Source organism: Pristiophorus japonicus, chromosome 8 (genome assembly GCF_044704955.1).
Source record: "Pristiophorus japonicus isolate sPriJap1 chromosome 8, sPriJap1.hap1, whole genome shotgun sequence".
Taxonomy (NCBI): domain Eukaryota; kingdom Metazoa; phylum Chordata; class Chondrichthyes; family Pristiophoridae; genus Pristiophorus; species Pristiophorus japonicus.
The window spans coordinates 184,443,662-184,462,679 of record NC_091984.1 but is presented as its reverse complement, the minus strand read 5'-3'; the positions used below and the strand labels follow the sequence as shown (position 1 = coordinate 184,462,679).

Sequence of the window (19,018 nt, the reverse complement as noted above, 5' to 3'; positions counted from 1 at the left end):
TTGTGAATAAAACATTAAATATGCCGCTAACCAGAGTCAAAAGCTATTTAATACAAGGAAAGCACCTGGAATCGATAATTTCAGATTTTAAAGGGAAAGTTGTGGGGGTCTTTCAAAAAGGGTTTGACTGCTTTAAACCATGACTTTATACAGTGATTCTATCAGATAAAACAAAACATTTACCAAACCCCATGGTGTGAGGAGAAGACAGAAAGTGAGAGCTAGCACTCCAAACATACACCAGAGACTAGAGCATTAGTGCAAGCCCATGATCCCTACACAGGTGTTCTGGACCTCGAGATGATTTCAAGCAGAGGCCATGCAAATTCTACAGGAAAAACTAGACCAGCTTAAACAATCAGGCTGCTGTGAAATCTGTAGCAGCTGGGTATAGAAACATTAGCAAAGGCATGTCCAAAGTGATGCAAAGCAGCTTCCACAGCCACACCCCCCTTCTAAAAAGGGGGTGAACTGCTAATCTAAATACAGTAGCAAGTTACTGCAGATGCTGGAAACCAAAAATAAACAGAAAATGCTGGAAATACTCAGGTCAGGCAGCATTTGTGGAGCGAGAAACAGTTAACATTTCATCAGAACTGGAAAAAATTAGAAATGTAACAGGTTTTAAGCAAGTAGAGGCAGGGAAAGAGAGAGAGGAGAGGAAAGCACAAAACGGAAGGTCTGAGATAGGCAGGAGAGATTAAATGATAAAAAGGATGGTGCAAGGATAAAGGGGATGGTAATGCAACAATTAAACATACTAGGAGCAGGAGTAGGCCAGTCAGCCCTTCGAGCCTACTCCACCATTCAATAAGAACATGACTGATCGTCTACCTCAACTCCACCTTCCTGCACTATCCCCGTATAATAAATTGAAAGTACAAGTAAATTGTTGTTTCACCTGGAAGGAGTGTTTGGGGCCTTGGACAGTGGGAAGGGTGGAGGTAAAAGGGCTGCCTTTTATATATTGTATTAGCTGCTCATGATCTGGTCTCCTCTACATTGAGACGACCAAACGCAGATTGGGTGATCGTATTGCAGAACACCTCCGTGACCGATCTACTAGTCTTGTCATTTTAATTCTCCACCCCACTCCTGTCTGCAACCTCTTACACGGTTCTAATGAAGCTGAATGCAAGCTCTAGGAACAGCACCGTATCTTTCGGTTAAGCACTTTACAACCTTCCGGACTCAATATTGAGTTCAACAATTTCAGATCATAACCACATTTTCTTTTGGACAGCAGTTGTTGGTAATGATTCTACTAGTCTCATTTACATCTCTAGACCCACCTTTTGTTTCTTTACTTGTCCCATTACCACCCACTTTTGCCTCGTACCATCATCCCTTGTGTCATTTAATCACTCCTGCCTACCACCCCATCACAGACCTTCCTTATATGCTTTCCTCTTCTCCCCTTTCCCTGTCTCTACTTGTTTAGAACAACATGTTACATCTCTAACTTTCTAGTTCTGATGAAAGGTCATTGACCTGAAATGTTAACTTTGTTTCTCACTCCTCAGATGCTGCCTGCCCTGCTGAATATTTCCAGCTAATTTAAATAGCTAATCTAAAAATCACACTTTAAGACAAATGCAGCACTTGTGCAATATGAAAAACCGTGGAATCACTTGAAATTTGCGGGAGTATTAGCAAAAAATTCAAGAGGGACCACTTTTGTCCCCAAGGAAAGTTTAGGCAGAGCAGAATTAAAAAGCACAATCTGAGTGGACATTCCACTGCAGTAGTGGGAGAGTGCTGCATTGTTTGATGTACTGCCACTTAGCTGCGACATTGAACGGAAGCCACGATTTCGCTCTGTTCGGGTGGGAGTTATTATATGACAATGCGTCTTGGCCAACACTGCTCGCTCAACCATTACCAGAAACAGTTTAAGTGGTCATTCTTCTCATTGCTCCGAGAAATCTTGCTGCAAACAAAATTGGTAAGTTTGCTTACATGACACTGATCAAAATTATGTAAAGCAGTTTAAGATGTGATAAGGCACAATGTTTAAAACAAGTATTTTCTTGTAAGTCCACCATTGTAGTCTCAGAAGTGTAGAAGTTCCTACCTGCCAAAGAATTGGGGCTGCTGCTAAGGGTAGTATTGACTGAAAGACAACTTGAAGGCAGGGGATCAGCATCAGGACTGGTTGGATAAGCAATAAATGGTGCACTTTTTGGAGAAGAGCCAAATGCTGGGAACTGCTGGAAGTTTTCCAATCCAATATGTACTTCTGGATCTAAATGAGAGTAACCAAATTGTATTAAAGAGCCATAACATAAATTACATTGGAATTTAAGGTAAATTGAAGTGCTCACATTTGCCTTGCTTTTCATTTTCTTCCATTTCAATCCTACGCTCTCTTCGACGTTCATCTCGAGCTTTTTTTAAGCGAAGACATCTCCTCCTGTCCAGATCATCTGTGGGGGGAAAATAAAATATCAAATTTCAAACCACCAAAGGCAGGCCATTCAATGCAGGTCTATGATTCAAGTCGCAGAAACAAACCTGAAAAAGCATCCAAAGTTTCCTTAGAAATCACAGGTGGCTTCAGAGCCAGCTCACAAATCCCAAACTCACAGGTAAGAGGCAGGTGGCACAGATAGCGGTGTCGGCGTCGTACATCCTGCGGGAAAAGATTCCAGTCACTACATCACCAAACACAAGTTACTTACAAGAGTCTTTTATACAAACACATTTTTTATATATTAAAAATCCGCCCAATATGATGTCCCCTCATGAACTCGACAGGCAAATATACCACATATAAGGAAGTTCAATTCCTGGTTTGTGCTAAATCAGCCTCAGCCAATTTCAACTGGAGCAAGACATTCCTGGACCTTTGGGGGAAGGGAAGAAGAGAAAAAGGCTGTGAGGGTGCAGGTTAAGAGCAAGGCATTTTGATTCTGATCCTATGACCAGAGGTGAAAAATATTAAGCCAGACAATACCATTTAGTGGTAAAATTTAAACAGCTCTCAGCCAGTAGGGGTGCCACAATTGGTTTTAATATCTCTTGGCTAGGGAGAGCTCCGACTCCCAATCGCTGTCCAGTGACTTCTGCTGGAAAGGTCCCACATAAGTGTAGGAAATGATAGAATCAGTTGTGATGACGTTCACCATCTCATCACTACTGCTTGACCAAGAGTGGCAGCAACCACCCCCCCCCCCCTTCCACCCCCAGTTAACATTGAATCTGGGACTTCATTAATCCATACAGTTCAGTACCACACCACACAGCCCATTGGTCCATTCTTTTAAATTCAAATCTAACTTCTGGAAGTATAACTGGCAAGTTCATGAGTTGTATACAGGTACAATCTCAACTAATTTCAACCTTTCAATTTTAATCTCATCTAATATCTAAAGGAAACAAGAATCTGAAGAGAAATTTATTCATTTTGGTGTAAGTTATCTCAAATATTTAGATAAGCACCTCTAAAATAAGTCCAATTTTAAGGTGATCACTTATAATCTACATTCATTTTAGTTAAACACCTTAAGTATCATAGTTGGCATTACAAACCCAATTTCCCCAGTGTCATAAGCAATGTTTCAATGCCTACCAAGAAGCTCAAATCTCCAAGACTAATACCGTAAGTTACTTCAGCCACTCTTAATCCAGTTTGCAAGTGGAGTTGAAGCAGTCTCAAGGCCACACATTCAAAACAACCTACAATTTCAATAGGAACTGGCAAAGTGAGGAATCATGGGGCGGTTAGTGTGGGAAGTGCAGAAATGTATAGTTGTGCAATCAGGATGCTCCAAGATTGGAGTTACAGTATGCAGTAGGATGGTAAATAATGTCCTGTAACTGCCGGTGCTCATCCTGACCCAATAGCGCTGGATGCCAACACTGGGTTGCAACAGTGAAAGAATGCTCCATTATCAAACAGTGAAGTTCACCATGATTATAAAAAGTGTTCAAAACATTTATAAATTCAAATTTAAGTTACTCTACCTCAGTCATTGAATGCCCAACAATTTCTACCACTGCAGCAGTGATCTTCTCAGGACAGTTCTCCAGACTACCATACTCCCTCACCAGACATCGCACATTAACTGGGCTCAGAAACATATACTGCCCATCCTCCGCTGAAAAACAAAAATTAATTTTGGATTATCCATACAAGCCAGAATTTATTTGATTTACATCTGAAGCGCTATTTTGTTTCTTTCTACACACAAGATCAGGCTATGGACAACATTTTTATCTTTAATAGTGGCACCAATTCAGTGAAATGATCCCTCACTATCAATATAATCTCCTCAAATACTTCCTACATAACCAGTTTTTCTTGACACCTGAAGACTTGGTGGTCCAATTTATCATCGCCAAAGTTAGTTTTTACAGAAACTTTGCCAACATATTAGAGCACCGGCTCCATCCCCTTTAATTGGGAACTGCTAGCAGCATTATTGAAGCAAACATTCAGATCGCAGACTAAGTCAACAATTCAGTTGTAGAAGATAGTTAATTTAGCTACTTTGTAAGGACAGACATCAAGATTTACTTAATATAATGCCATCATTCAAACGAAAGGCTCACCTTGGTAGAAATAGTAGTAGGTTGACGCCGAACTTCCTTTAGTAGCCTCGACAGAAGGTTCACATTCAGCCTGTCCACAATCAGTTCCACCACAAGCTCCTTCAGTCATTTCATAACTGCTGTCTGATTCAAGAGCAATGACCGACTCATTCAACACAGTGCAGTGTGCAGCAATGGCCTCCTCTGATGATTCATCAATAATTTCATCAAATGCAGACGAATACGCCAATATATGCTGTCGAGGTATTCAGACAAGGTCAGATTAGATTTTGAAACACTTTCCCGGTCTTTTTAGCACTACTATTAAAAAAAATCACTTGAAAATGTAGTTGTAGTATTTGGTTGCACCTAATGTCATGCACCATTTGACTCCAATGCCCCTTGCTGTAAAAGCAGCCAAAATAATTCCTAAATTCCCCTCGAGCCCCAACTTCACCAGATAGGATGTGGCTGGATTAGAATCAGGCCCACTTTCAGTTTCAAACAAAATATTACTTCAGTGACTGGAAAATCAATCCGTTCACGTTTCAGAACACAAAAACGTTGCGATTGTGTGTGTCCATGGTTAGCATGGGATATAAAATGTTACTCTAAGCACTGGAGATAAAAAGAAATTGACCTACGGCTCAAGAAATAAAAATGTCACCGTGGTAAATTGTTACTGGAAGGCATTCTTGTATACATTTGCCATTTGATTCCTCAAACTGGTCAGTAAAGTAGCTTTCAAAAGGAAAAATGCTCCATTAACCCCATTACTGACTCGGTAGTATGCTAGAGCAATAAATCTGGTTTGCTACAGAAAACAGTCAACAGCAGCAGCTACAAGAGTATACATCAATGGAAATATCAGGAGTCACAAATTGCAATAAAATGTTGCAGGATGGTTCTAAAGCACATGGGATACCCCAGGCTTCATAAATAAAGGCATAGAGTACAAAAGCAAAGAAGTTAGGCTAAATAATTATAAAACACTGGTTCAGTTCCAACTGGAGTATGGTGTTCAATCAAGGAAGAGTGCCAAGGCATTCCAGAGGTTGCAGAGGAGACGTTAGAATGTTACCAGATATGTGGAGACACAACAGAAGCAGAGACTGTTCGCTTTACAGCAGGGAAGGTTAAGGAGGGATTTAATAGAAGTGTTCAAAATTATGAGGGTTTTTGAAAGTAGATAAGGAGAAACAGTTTTCACTGGCAGGAGGTTCTGTAATCAGAGGATACAGATTTAAGATAACTGGCATAAGAAAGAGGATACACTTTTTTTTATATGCAGCAAATTATTATGAGCTGGAATGCACTTTCTGAAAGGGTAGTGGAAGCCGATTCAATGGTAACTTTCAAAAGGAAATTAATATATTCCTGAAAAGGAAAAATTTGCAGGGCTATAGGGAAAGACGAGGGGAGTAGGACTAATTGTATAGCTCTTTCAAAGAGCCAGCGCAGGCACAATGGGCCAAATGTAGAGGACAAGTAGCAGAATGGATAGCTAGCTGGCTTCAAGATAGAAAGCAGAGTAGGGGGGGTAACAGATAGCTATTCACAGTGGCAGGTGGGTAGTGGTGTTCCACGAGGATCCATGCTGGAACCACAGTTGTTCACAATTGATATTAACGAATTAGACTTTGGAATCAAAAACAATTTCTAAATTTGCAGTCACCACCAAATTGGAGATTTGGGGTGGGGTGGGGGGGGAAGGGGGTTGAGAAAGAGTCAATACTGAGCAGGACTGCAACAAATTACAGGAGGACATTCTCTTTTCTCTTAGGCTGTCCCTCAGAGTCGAGGATGACTTGCTTCCACACTAATATGAGTTCACAGGTGACTGATGAGTCCAATGCGGGACCTACAGTCTCTGTCACAGGTGGGATGGGTGGGTGCTCCCAGCAAAGAGACTCGAGGTGTTCGGCGCCTTCCCAGATGCTTCTACTCCATTTTGAGCGATCTTGGGCCAGGGATTTCCAGGTGTCAGTGGGGATGTTGCACTTTTTCCAAGGAGGCTTTGAGTGTCCTTGAAGCGTTTCCTCTGTCCACCTGGGACGCACTTGCCGTGTCGGAGCTCTGAGTAGAGTGCTTGTTTTGAGAGTCTAGTGTCGGGCATGCGAACGATGTGTCCTGTCCATCGGAGCTAATCGAGCATGGTCAATACTTCGATGCTCAGGTGATGACCTGAGCGAAAGCACTGACGTGCACCTATCCTGCCAATGGATTTGCAGGATCTTGTGGAGGTGGTACTTCTCCAGTGCTTTGAGGTGCCTGCTGTACATAGTCCATGTCTCTGAAGCATATAGGAGGGAGAATATCACTACTGCTCTGTAGACCATGAGCTTGGTGCTGGGTTTGAGGTCCTGGTCTTCAACACTCTTCCTCAGGCAACCGAAGGCTGCACTGGCACACTGAAGGCGGTGGTGTACTTAGTCATTGATGTCTGCCCTTGTTGACAGTAGGCTCCCACGGTATGGAAAATGGTCCACATTGTCCATGGATCTTGATAATCGGGGGGGGGGGCGGTAGTACTGTGTGGCAGGGGACATTAATAAACTTGCAGAATGGGCATATAATTGGCAAATGAAGCTCAACACAAATGTGAGTCATTACATTGTCAGAATAATAGGGAGGTCATTTATTACTTGGAAAGTGCGAGTCTAGGTGGGGTAGAGGAACAAAGGGATCGCAGAGTACAAATACACAAATCACAAAGTTGCGACACAGATTAGCAAGGCCATAAAAAAAGTAAACCAAGCACTAGGGTTTATTTCTAGAGGTATAGAATTGAAAAGTAGGGAAGTTATGCTAAACCTGTATCGAATCTTGGTTAGACCATACTGCATACAGTGATATTATAAAAAGGCTAGAGGCTCAGGAGAGGATGCCGAGAAGATTTACAAGGATGATACCAGAAATGCAAGGGCATACACATTAGGTAAGGATGAACAGGTTAGGTCTCTTTATACTTGGAGGGGGGGGGGGGGGGGGCGGGGAAAGGCTCAAGGGTGACCTAATAGGAGGTCTTTAAAATTATGGAAGGTTTTGAGAGTGGATACAGAGAGAACATTTCCACTTGTGGGAAAGAGCATAACTAGAGGCCATAAGAAATAGGAGCAGGAGTAGGCCACCTGGCAAATAGTTCAGATGCATTTAAGGGGAGGCTAGACAAGCATGAGGGAGAAGGGAATAGAAGGTTATGCTGATAGATTTAGATGAGGAAAGACAGGAAGAGGCTTGAATGGATCATAAACGCTGGCATGGGCTGGTTGAGTCAATGGCCTGTTTCTGTGTTGCATATCCTATGTCCTCTTTCTGTGCTGTATAATTTCAAGTAGAGTAGAAGAATGTAACTTGTAAATACAATGGTGGTAATGGGAGGTGGGAGGCCAAGAAAGTTGGGTCATGTCACTTAAGTTGGTTCTATAGGAAAATTTTACTGGGGCCATTAGTGCAGCTAAGCTATTTGGAGACGCTGGTTTTCTTTAAAAGTCCCAACTACAAATTTGGTATTGGTCTTGCAGTCTAAAAACTTATACCTTATATTTTCAAAAGGAAGAAGGGGATGATGTTTTCAAAGTTGAGAAAATCCCAGAGGTAGTGAGGCACTCCAATGGTTTAGTGGGCTTTGGAAGAGTATCTAAAAAGGTAACCCCAGCCTGTGCTGAGTTAGCCATCTCAGTTGGACAACTACATAATTAGGCTCCAAGGCACTGGATTCGGGGGGGGAGAAAGGTGAGAAAATACAGCCATCTCCCAACTGCTTTCCAGCAACCTGTACTGGAGAAGCCAGTGGGTGGCTGTCAGACAAGGGCAGAAAGTGGTTTAAATGTGAAAACCCACAATCTGCCAACATTTACTAGCAAGGCTCAATGCAAGTCATTTGTTTGACTTAAAGAGTAACTGCTGGCCTTGGTATTGTACTCCAAGAATAATACCTTAAGGAAGGGAGAGGAGAAAACAGGGGGAAATTCAAGTTCAAGGCAACAAATCACTTCTTGTATATAAACCAGGAAAATTTAGCATTCCTATTTTCAACAGAACTCATTGCATTTTTTGGACAGGAGACGGGAAAAGTGGAACAGCAAACAGAAGATCTCATATTTAGGTGAAATAGAGTAAAGCATTCAAACTATGAAGGAACAATCCCAAAACATATCTGCATAAACCCATTTAAAGTACTGAGTGTTGGGGGGAGTAATGGGGAAGATGGGTGAGGAAATTAAAATTAGCCTGTAACATTGGTACTAACTTGGTCCTTGCAGAATATGGTGGTATTTCTTTCATTCTCTGTGGCCATGGTTGAATCAGTAATGGTCAATTCCTCAAGTTTAAACATTGTGCCAAGAACTTCCTTCTCTGGAGCACAAGGAGGGCCCAACAACTCTTGCTCTCGATTCTGCAATTAAAGAAAATCTACACTGACTTAGCTCAACTTGAACTATTGTTTGAAACACCTAAAATACAATAATTTCACTTCAGATTCAAGCTGGCCAGACTGGATGGCAGAATTGATTATTTATCACGTTACATTTAACATTGTTCAAGCAGTGGGATGAAAAGACAGTGCTAACCACTACTCTTTTCAAGCAGCTTTGTAAATGTTTTTTCATATTCCTATCATTGGAACCAATTGAATATAGATGGGGAGAAAAATGCTGCCAAAAGACATGGTTACCATTCCCCGCAACAGTTCCTGAGTCTTGGTGAGGTGTTTGAAGTGGTTTTAAAAATGGTGTCTAATTTCCAAATCATCAATACATTCCAGTCTTCTCCTAAACAGATCTGAACAGTTATTCCAGTCACAATGAAGGAGAGAATCAGAAGGACTTGTAAAAATCACTCACATCCGATGACTTTGACCTTTGGGAACCTAGCAAAAAGGCAAGTTTCTTTGTCATCTTTAGCACTTGCTTAGCATTTCACTTCTATAAATATAGTTCAGAAACGACAGCTAACATTCCACCATGTGGTGTCAAATCAGATAGGCCCCAAGTTTGATCCTTGCATTGTGCAGTAATCAGACCTCCGCCAGGGAGGTACAACTAACTTCAGCATCCTTAGACTAGGAGTGAAGGAGGAAAAAAGGATCGGTGATTAACCGCCAATGACTCTTGTTGCAAGGGTTAAAGACAACATGAGGTTTAGCATTAATCATAGAGTCAAATAAGTCTGCCACCCCCAAACAGCACTGTCCAGAACACACACAAATGGCCTCAAAGGCAAAATACCAGAGGATTACTGCATGTGGTACCATAGTCCAAGCATGAGCCCTGCCTTCAGGAGTGAGCAGAGGGAGAACACGAAAGTGGAAAAATTTCAAAACGGCACAAAGTAACTTTGGTAAAGCCACTGTTTTGAGATATTATACTTTAAAACCTTGCATTTGCCAACAAACTAAGTTATAATCTCACTTCCATTTGAATTGAGAATTAAATTTCATTTACAGAAACAATTCCCAATCTATTTACATTTCTACTCCTGTTGAACAAAGACAACATTTAGGGACATTCTACAAATGTATGTGCACACAGTGACACAGCCTGTAAAGGCCAGTTTTTCGTACCTGAAGCTCCTCCATTGCTGCTTCAATGAAGCAAGATTCAGGTGTACTTTTCTCCTCTTCATACTGTCTCAGTAAGGCTGCTCGCTCTTCGTCTATCACATGCTTCATAACTTGCTGCTTTGTAGCCAGAAGCAGTTTTGAATACTGGCTGTGTTCTTCATCTACTAGAATATTCAAATTAAATGTTAAGGTGTGTGTCCAGAGGAAGGAGTAAAAAAAAAACGCAGTTAGCAGAATTAAATGTCAATCTATTAACTGCAATATAGTTCAGCTCTTTCAGATCTAAACAACAACTTTGGGTCGGCAAAAAATAAACTCATCCAAGTCAGCTTCATCAATTTAAGTCAACTTAAAATGTGATTATTTGAAAAGCTTTAGAAACAGGCAACATTATATATATATATATATATATATATAAAAAATATACACGAGTCCTTGCCTACCACATCATGGGGTAGTGAGATACCAATTTATGATCATCATCCTCCAGGGTTTCAACCTCAGCTGTTAAGAGGTAGCAAATGGAGGCTGGATGCACCCAACCCGATTTCAGAACTGGCTTGGGAGCAGCCTGCCCACTAATACTGTTCATTAGTAAAGTGCAGTGTGTTGGTTACCAGTGTCAACAGCTTTTTAAAAAAATATATTTTCCGCTGCAAGGGAGTGACATTCATCATAGGACAACAGGTAAGAGTGACAGACTTGAAAGTACACATCACATGATTTACTACACAGTAAAAATATCTAATTACAGTATACAAGAACATTTTGTAATTCTATAGGAATGTTAACAATTTACTATTTTCTTATCAGTGGAGACAGTGCAACAGCCAGCTCCCACAATCATACCACATGATGAATAGAAATGGCATATAAAGGTAGCCCCAACTCTCACTGCTCTCCCAGTATCAGTGGAAAATTTAGATAAATTTGATGTTCCACTGGAGGTCACATGCCCATTTAAACCTTCATTGTGGGTTAATGAAGTACATCATCTCAAGTCCTCCAACAAAGCTATGGTCTAATGTACCATCAATTTAAAAGGATTATTTTCTATTACAGAAATAGGCTAATTCTAGCCCAAAAGCATTCCAGCACCTTGAAGTAGAATTGCATCTTTTGCTTTTAGGGATGCAGTTCTCTTTATTGTCCTTCACGATGACATGGTTCACAGACTATCAAAAGTATGTCAAATTCAGAATAGCAATCCTCATTAAACAAATCTAAAGCTTAGTTAAATCATTACTTGGCTAAATCCCTTTAGAATTGCAAACTAGTTTTGGTAATGGCAATAAAAAAAAAGACAACTTGCATTTATATTCTGCCTCATCACAGCTCAAAACACTTCATATGAATTATTTTGAAATGCAGTAATCTTATGTAGGCATTGCAATACTTTAGCATGAATGTAATTTCATCATGACCATTATGGAACTTTATTCAATTATAGATTGTATAGCTCTGTGACATCTGTGGTTTAGGAGGTCTGAATCTATAGCCTTTTGCTCCTTCCCAACCATCCACACTTCTGTATGAAATCTAGACTAACTGTTCTACTGTGTGATACATACACTTTTCCAAAGCAGGTGGTGAATTAGCAAACAATAAGCCAAGTAAATCAGCGTTTCCACTCACCTCCCAAGTGAATTGGTTCAAGTTTCATCCACATGGATTTGGGTAAAGCCATCAGGACACCCTTCTCTCTACGCATCAGCTGCATGGTTATCATATCCTCCACACTGTACTGATGAGTCTCCATGGCAACAACACTGAAACAAAGCAATACTTGTGTTAACTCTACATGATCTACCAACTGTTCCAACCTTCATGGACACTTTACTAGTCATGTCTACATAGTTTAAATCCTTCACATTTACATTATTTTGATGCCAAACTGAACTAGTTTGGAAATCAAAGGTTTTAAAGTGGGTGGCAGAAGACAGGCTCATGTCCCCAATTTTAGCAAGACAATTTAGTGAATTCAGTTTTGTGGTCATAAGGAGATGCAGAGTGGAACTCCCTCACTGGGAGAATTGCCCAGGCCGCTGTTGCACACCCAGATGATTAAGGCAGCACTGGCTGATGTCTGGCTACACAATCAGCTGGTGTCTATATCCAGGGACTGAGAAAGACAGAGAGCATAAAGAGAAGTTAAGTTATAAGCCTCACCCCAATCAAAAAACTGAAAAGGAAGAAATATGCTCAAGAAAGGTTATTTATTCCAGCACAGGCCAGTAACTCATGATAAACAAAGTGCTCCCTTTTTAACCAGGAGATACCAATGTTTTGGGGAGGCTGGAAAAGATAAAGACAAAGCAAATCAATCTCAAATGTACAGTCTGGTGTCAGAGTCGATCATCCAATGCTCAGTCACAGAAACGTCCAATGAGTAGACACCAACTTCAAAATTCCAATCCCTCATCATCTGAAGGACCACATCGAAACATTCTGCCAAGCCTACAGTGGAGGATTTCCTGAAGTGTTTTAGGGATGGCTTTCCAGATCACTATGTCGAGGAACCAACTAGAGAGCTGGCCATCCTAGACTGGGTGTTGTGTAATCAGAGAGGATTAATTAGCAATCTTGTTGTGCGAGGCCCCCTGGGGAAGAGTGACCACAATATGGTAGAATTCTTTATTAAGATGGAGTGACTGTTAATTCAGAGACTAGGGTCCTGAACTTAAGGAAAGGTAATTTCGATGGTATGAGACGTGAATTGACTAGAATAGACTGGCAAGTGATACTTACAGGGTTGACTGTGGATAGGCAATGGCAGATATTTAAAGATCACATGGATGAACTTCAACAATTGTACATCCCTGTCTGGAGTAAAAATAAAACGGGGAAGGTAGCTCAACCATGGTTAACAAGGGAAATTAGGGATAGTGTTAAATCCAAGGAAGAGGCATATAAACTGGCCAGAAAAAGCAGCAAACCTGAGGACTGGGAAAAATTTAGAATGCAGCAGAGGACGACAAAGGGTTTAATTAGGAGGGGGAAAAGAGAGTATGAGAGGAAGCTTGCAGGGAACATAAAAACTGACTGCAAAAGCTTCTATAGATATGTGAAGAGAAAGAGATTAGTGAAGACCAACGTAGGTCCTTTGCAGTCAGAATCAGGTGAGTTTATAATGGGGAACAAAAATGGCAGACCAATTGAACAAATATTTTGGATCTGTCTTCACTAAGGAAGGCACAAATAACCTTCCAGAAATACTAGGGGTTCAAGGATCTAGCAAAAAGGAGGAACTGAAGGAAATCCTTATTAGTCAGGAAATTGTTTGGGAAATTGATGGGATTGAAGGCCAATAAATTCACAGGGCCCGATAGTCTGCATCCCAGAGTACTTAAGGAAGTGGCCCTAGAAATAGTGGATACATTGGTGATCATTTTCCAACATTTTATTGACTCTGGATCAGTTCCTATGGACTGGAGGGTAGCTAATGTAACACCACTTTTTAAAAAAAAAAGGAGGGAGAGAAAACAGGAAATTATAGTCCGGTTAGCCTGACATCAGTGGTGGGGAAAATGTTGGAATCAATTATTAAAGATGAAATAGCAGCGCATTTAGAAAGCAGTGACAGGATCGATCAAAGTCAGCATGGATTTATGAAAGGGAAATCATGCTTGACAAATCTTCTGGAATTTTTTTTGAGGATGTAACTAGTAGAGTGGACAAGGGAGAACCAGCAGATGTGGTGTATTTGGACTTTCAAAATGCTTTTGACAAGGTCCCACACAAGAGATTAGTGTGCAAAATTAAGGCATATGGTATTGGGGGTATTGACGCGGATAGAGAAGTGGTTGGCAGACAGGAAGCAGAGATTCGAAATAAACGGGTCCTTTTCAGAATGTCAGGCAGTGACCAGTGGGGTGCCGCAGGGTTCAGTGCTGGGACCCCAGCTATTTACAATATACATCAATGATTTAGATGAAGGAATTGAATGTAATATCTCCAAGTTTGCAGATGACACTAAGCTGGGTGATGGTGTGAGCTGTGAGGAGGATGGCAAGAGGCTGCAGGGTGACTTGGACAGGTTAGGCGAGTGGGCAAATGCATGGCAGATGCAGTATAATGTGGATAAATGAGGTTATCCACTTTGGTGGCAAAAATAGGAAGACAGATCATCTGAATGGTGACAGATTAGGAAAAGGGGAGGTGCAACGAGACCTGGGTGTCATGGTACATCAGTCATTGAAGGTACAGCAGGCAGTGAAGAAAGCAAATGGCATGTTGGCCTTCATAACTAGAGGATTTGAGTATAGGAGCAGGGAGGTTTTACTGCAATTGTTCAGAGCCTTGATGAGGCCTCACCTGGAATAGTGTGTTCAGTTTTGGTCTCCTAATCTGAGGAAGGACATGCTTGCTATTGAGGGAGTACAGCAAAGGTTCACCAGACTAATTCCCGGGATGACAGGACCGACATATGAGGAGAGACTGGATCAACTGGGCTTGTATCCACTGGAGTTTAGAAGAATGAGGGGATCTCATGGAAACATAACATTCTGACAGGATTGGACAGGTTAAAGGCAGGAAGAATGTTCCCGTTACTGGGAGTTCCAGAACCAGGGGTCACAGTCTAAGAATAAGGGGTAAGCCATTTAGAACCAAGATGAGGAGAAACTTCTTCACTCAGAGTGGTTAACCAGTGAAATTCTCTACCGCAGAAAGTTGTTCAGGCCAGTTCGTTAGATATATTCAAGAGGGAGTTAGATATGGCCCTTATGGCCAAAGGGATCAAGGGGTATGGAGAGAAAGCAGGAAAGGGGTACTGAGTTTGAATGATCAGCCATGATCTTATTGAATGACAGTGCAGGCTCAAAGGGCCAAATGGCCTACTCCTGCACCTAATTTCTATGTTATACCCCGCATAACCTAAAAACTAAAAGGCAGGAGACAGAAAAGCAACAACATTTTCAGCAGCTCTTCCAATAAATGGCATAGCACAGATTGCAGACAGGCTCCTTTCCTTTGGCACAAAACATAGTGCAGCACAATGCCTTCAAAGCTGCTGTGCCAACTAAAATCCTTCACCACATCCCCACAAATTCAGATAACCTGAATACAAGATCCTGCATCACAATCTGAATAAATCACATCAGGTTAGAGAAAGTAGAGGCTATAGGCTCAAGTTGCTCCTATTTTTTTTGGAGCAACTTCGAAATTGCAATTCTCAGCATTTAGTTTGGTCCAGTTCTAGTGAGTTAGAATAGTTTTGTTTTAGAACAGTTTTTTTTCCCCCAAAGGGGGAGTTACCAGCCACTTATACCTGTTTTGCAAGTTTAGGCAGTGAAAACTTACTCCAAAATAACTTAGAATGGAGTGTAGACTTCTGTATGCTCAGCAAAACCTTGCCTACACTTATAAATCAGGCGTAGGGAACGAGAGATTTGGGGGGGGGGGGGGGGGGGGGGGGGAAGGGAAGTTTACGAACAGTAAACAGTTCACTTTTGCAAATAAAGAGCCATCAATAATAAATGATAAATAAATCAATAAATCAACAAAAAAAATTACAAAAAAATTAAGATCCTACACACCTACTGCAGCACCCGGGAGCCCTCCAACAGCATGCTGGGACAGGGCCCACCCAGCGTCTCTCTGCCTCGGACAGCGATTGGGGGGGGGGGGGCTGAACGGGAGAGGAGCTGAACAGGAGGGAATCCCAAGACCCGAAAACCATTTAAGCACATCTTCAATGCCCGGGGAGCCCATTCGGCCAGGGCTAGGGACGGCGTGCTTCAGGCCCCTCCCACACAACGTCGCAGTGATTCGGGCTGCGAGGAGCTACTGCACATGTGTGCACACTCTAGCGCGCATGTGCAGAGGTCCCAGCACTGACTTGGTTCCCTATTTGCTATACCTACCGAGCCATTGGGACAAGTATGGCAATGATAAAAATACATTTTTTTTTTTTTAAATCACAACTTTAAAACTGTGCACTAGAAGCAGTTCTCCACTGCTATGTAATCAACCTCATGATGTGAAGAGGCTACAATCCATGGCGTGCATTTGACAATGTAAATGGGCCACAGTTTGGGAAAGAATGCTTACTAACAGCACGATTCATCAGTTCAGTATTATGCTATTCATAATAGCAGATGAACCAGAGATTACAACCACAGTTTCAGTGCAGTCTGTTCCACTGAAGATTGCTTCATGCATGGTTTCTCCCCCCGCACCTCCCCCAACCCTCAACAGTATTAATTTCCAGTGATGAGAAAGCCCTCTCTTGCATCAAGGTATTTAATCAAAGCACATCGCAATAGTTTATGACTTTTTATCATCTTCCACGAAGCATGCAATTAGCTTTTTAAATTGTACAATATTTTACAAGATTACTGCAAACTGTTAAAACAATCCACCAATTTTATTGCACAATGGGAGCCAGAATTTCTGACATATGCAGTTCTAACCAAGTAAATTCCCACCTGGTCTTAAGATTCTAGTTGAAAATTGTTCTAAACATAATATTTCATCTTTTCCATTAACGGTGAGGGAAGTCATCAGACATTCAGATAAGCTCAGAGATCGCTTAACAGAGATCATTTAACATTATATTCAACTACTGTTCCTTTGCCCCAGCCATTCTGAATAGGCAAATGCTTAGACTAATTACTACTTTAAACATTACAGAAAAAGTACAATACTCGTCACAGCTACCCCCCTCCCAATTATTCTAACAACTATATTATTCTGCCAAATTAGTACCCTTGCGCTTGGCTCATTTGCCCAATGCAAGACTACTATTTTTGCAAATAGAAGACAACTATATTGCTTGAAAGAATCAGGTCTCATTCTCACCTCTTTAGGTCTTTTGTATGCACAGCCTCGTAACAGATAGGGCATTTGCCCCAGGTTTTCTCACTCAGGGAGAGATAGTGGAGAATACATGCCCAACAGTAGATGTGTCCACAACGAGTTATCTTCGCAGCAGAGGGAGGATACAAACAAATTGGGCACGAAGGAACTTCATGACTACAAATACGCTAAAAAGTAAAGGCACCATTTAGTAACTTATATACACACGATACACTACTACAGAGCACATGAAGATTGACAATGCAAAGAACACGACCTAGTGATGTCAGAAAGCACTTCAACAAAGGGTAGTGGAAATCTGGAACTCTCCCCAAAAAGCTTTTGAGACTAGGGATCAATTAAAAATGTCAAAACTGAGACTGCTAGATTTTTGTTAGGCAAGGGTATTAATTAAGGATTACAGAACCAAGGCAAGTCAATGGGAGTTAAGGCACAGATCAACCGTGATCTAACTGAATGGTGAAACAGGCTCAAGGGGCTGAATGGCCAACTGATGTTCCAAATACCTCCAGGGTTCAAAGCATGTGCAGGGGGGAGGCGGTGGTGGTGGTGTCTGGCTCGAGGCTGCAAAACCATTCAATAAAGATTGCATAGGGTGTGAATTTAATGTACATGCTAGACCACTGAAATGGCAAAGCTGATTTTGACTGAAATTTGGTCCAATGAAAAAGCAGGTTGTGTGTAGAACAATGAAAGGATTGAAAGCATGGGCATGGTTGCTAACACAATCAGGTTCTGAACCCTGGGAGTGTCAGCAGGTTAAAAAATCCTAAACATTTTAGGAGTAGGAAGTCTTTTTTTAAATTAAATATGCAGCTTTTCACTGCAATTGATTTTGAGGCTGGTCCTTGTGCTTAGTAAAGCTATCCTGACCATGAATATTGACATCAGAATCTGGTTGTGGTAATGAAAATTCTTTATTAATTTGGAAAGTAGAGGGGTTGAGCACTCCGATAGACACAGGATTGGAATATATAGCAGATACAGGCCATTTGGCCCAACTAGTCTGTGCTGGTGTTTATACTCCACACTAGTCTCCTCCCATTCCACTAACTCATCTCAGCCTTTCAGCATATCTTTCTATTCTCCTCTCATTTACTCCTCTAGTTTTCTTTTGAAAGCATCCAAGGTGTTGCCTCACCACTTCCTGTGGTAGCAAGTTCCACATTCTAACCACTGAATAAAGAAATGTCTCTTTATTTCCTTATTGGATTTAATAACTACCTTGTGTTTATAGCCACTAGTTTAAAGATTCTTCCACAAGCAAAAACATTCTTTCCACATTCACCCTGTCCAACCCATTCATAATTTTGAAGACCTCTATCAGGCTACCTCTAAGACTTCCCTTTTTTAAAGTGAAAAGCCCCAGCCTGTTCAATCTTTCCCGATAGCTGTAATCTCTCAGCTCTGGTACCATCCTTCCAAATCTTTTTTCGCATCTCTCCTGTGTTTCTATGTCCTTTTTATAGTATGGAGACCTGACCTGTGCACATTACTCTAAGCCTGACCAGGGTCCTGCAAACAGTTTAACATAACTTCACTACTTTTGAATTCTACCCCGAGAACTAAATCCCAGCACTTTTAATTGCTTTGACGACCTGCGATCCTGCTTTTAGGGATTTGTTCACCTGTATCCTTAGGACACTTTGCTCTTTTACCCATTCAGTTCCTTATTTTCTAAGGTGTAGGTGAGGTTTCTATTTTTCCTACCACAAGGCTGCTCTACTTCAGCTCCTCACATCAAGTCCGAAATCCAGGTATCTTCCTACTGACCCCAACTAGAGAAACCAATCCATTTGATAAACTGAACCCGCTGTCCGCAAAGAAATTCACCATCAATTCCTTTGTTTTTAATGTCAAACATGGACTTTGAAACTACGTGGAGCCTGTGTGCATTAACCTGGCCTCGAACATTAGCTACACGGAGGCAGCATGAGAAACAAAACATCAAGGGCAAAAGCAACAGAAATGCAAAACAGAGAAAGTATTATGGATTAGGTTACTGACAAAATAGCAATTTTAGAGCCTGTAATTGACGAAGATGCATTAGTATTTCCAGATCCAGAAGAGTGCTGGTTACACTGGCAAATTATAAGACTT

General features: G+C 41.3%; 1 protein-coding gene across 3 annotated transcripts in view; it reads right to left on the bottom strand.

Moving 5' to 3' along the window:
- The window catches only part of rnf10 (ring finger protein 10), a 62,352-nt gene that overhangs the window by 22,715 nt on the left and 20,619 nt on the right, over nt 1–19,018 (bottom strand). For 2 of the 3 annotated variants that reach the window (XM_070887666.1, XM_070887664.1), the window contains 9 exons: nt 16,901–17,085; nt 11,735–11,868; nt 10,100–10,263; nt 8,786–8,932; nt 4,555–4,789; nt 3,967–4,100; nt 2,515–2,632; nt 2,325–2,426; nt 2,075–2,245 (listed from right to left, as the gene is read on the bottom strand). In XM_070887666.1, coding sequence (XP_070743767.1) covers nt 2,075–2,245; nt 2,325–2,426; nt 2,515–2,632; nt 3,967–4,100; nt 4,555–4,789; nt 8,786–8,932; nt 10,100–10,263; nt 11,735–11,868; nt 16,901–17,085 — 1,390 coding nt within the window. The remainder of the gene's footprint in view (nt 1–2,074; nt 2,246–2,324; nt 2,427–2,514; nt 2,633–3,966; nt 4,101–4,554; nt 4,790–8,785; nt 8,933–10,099; nt 10,264–11,734; nt 11,869–16,900; nt 17,086–19,018) is intronic. The other variant, XM_070887665.1, reaches the window with a different exon arrangement.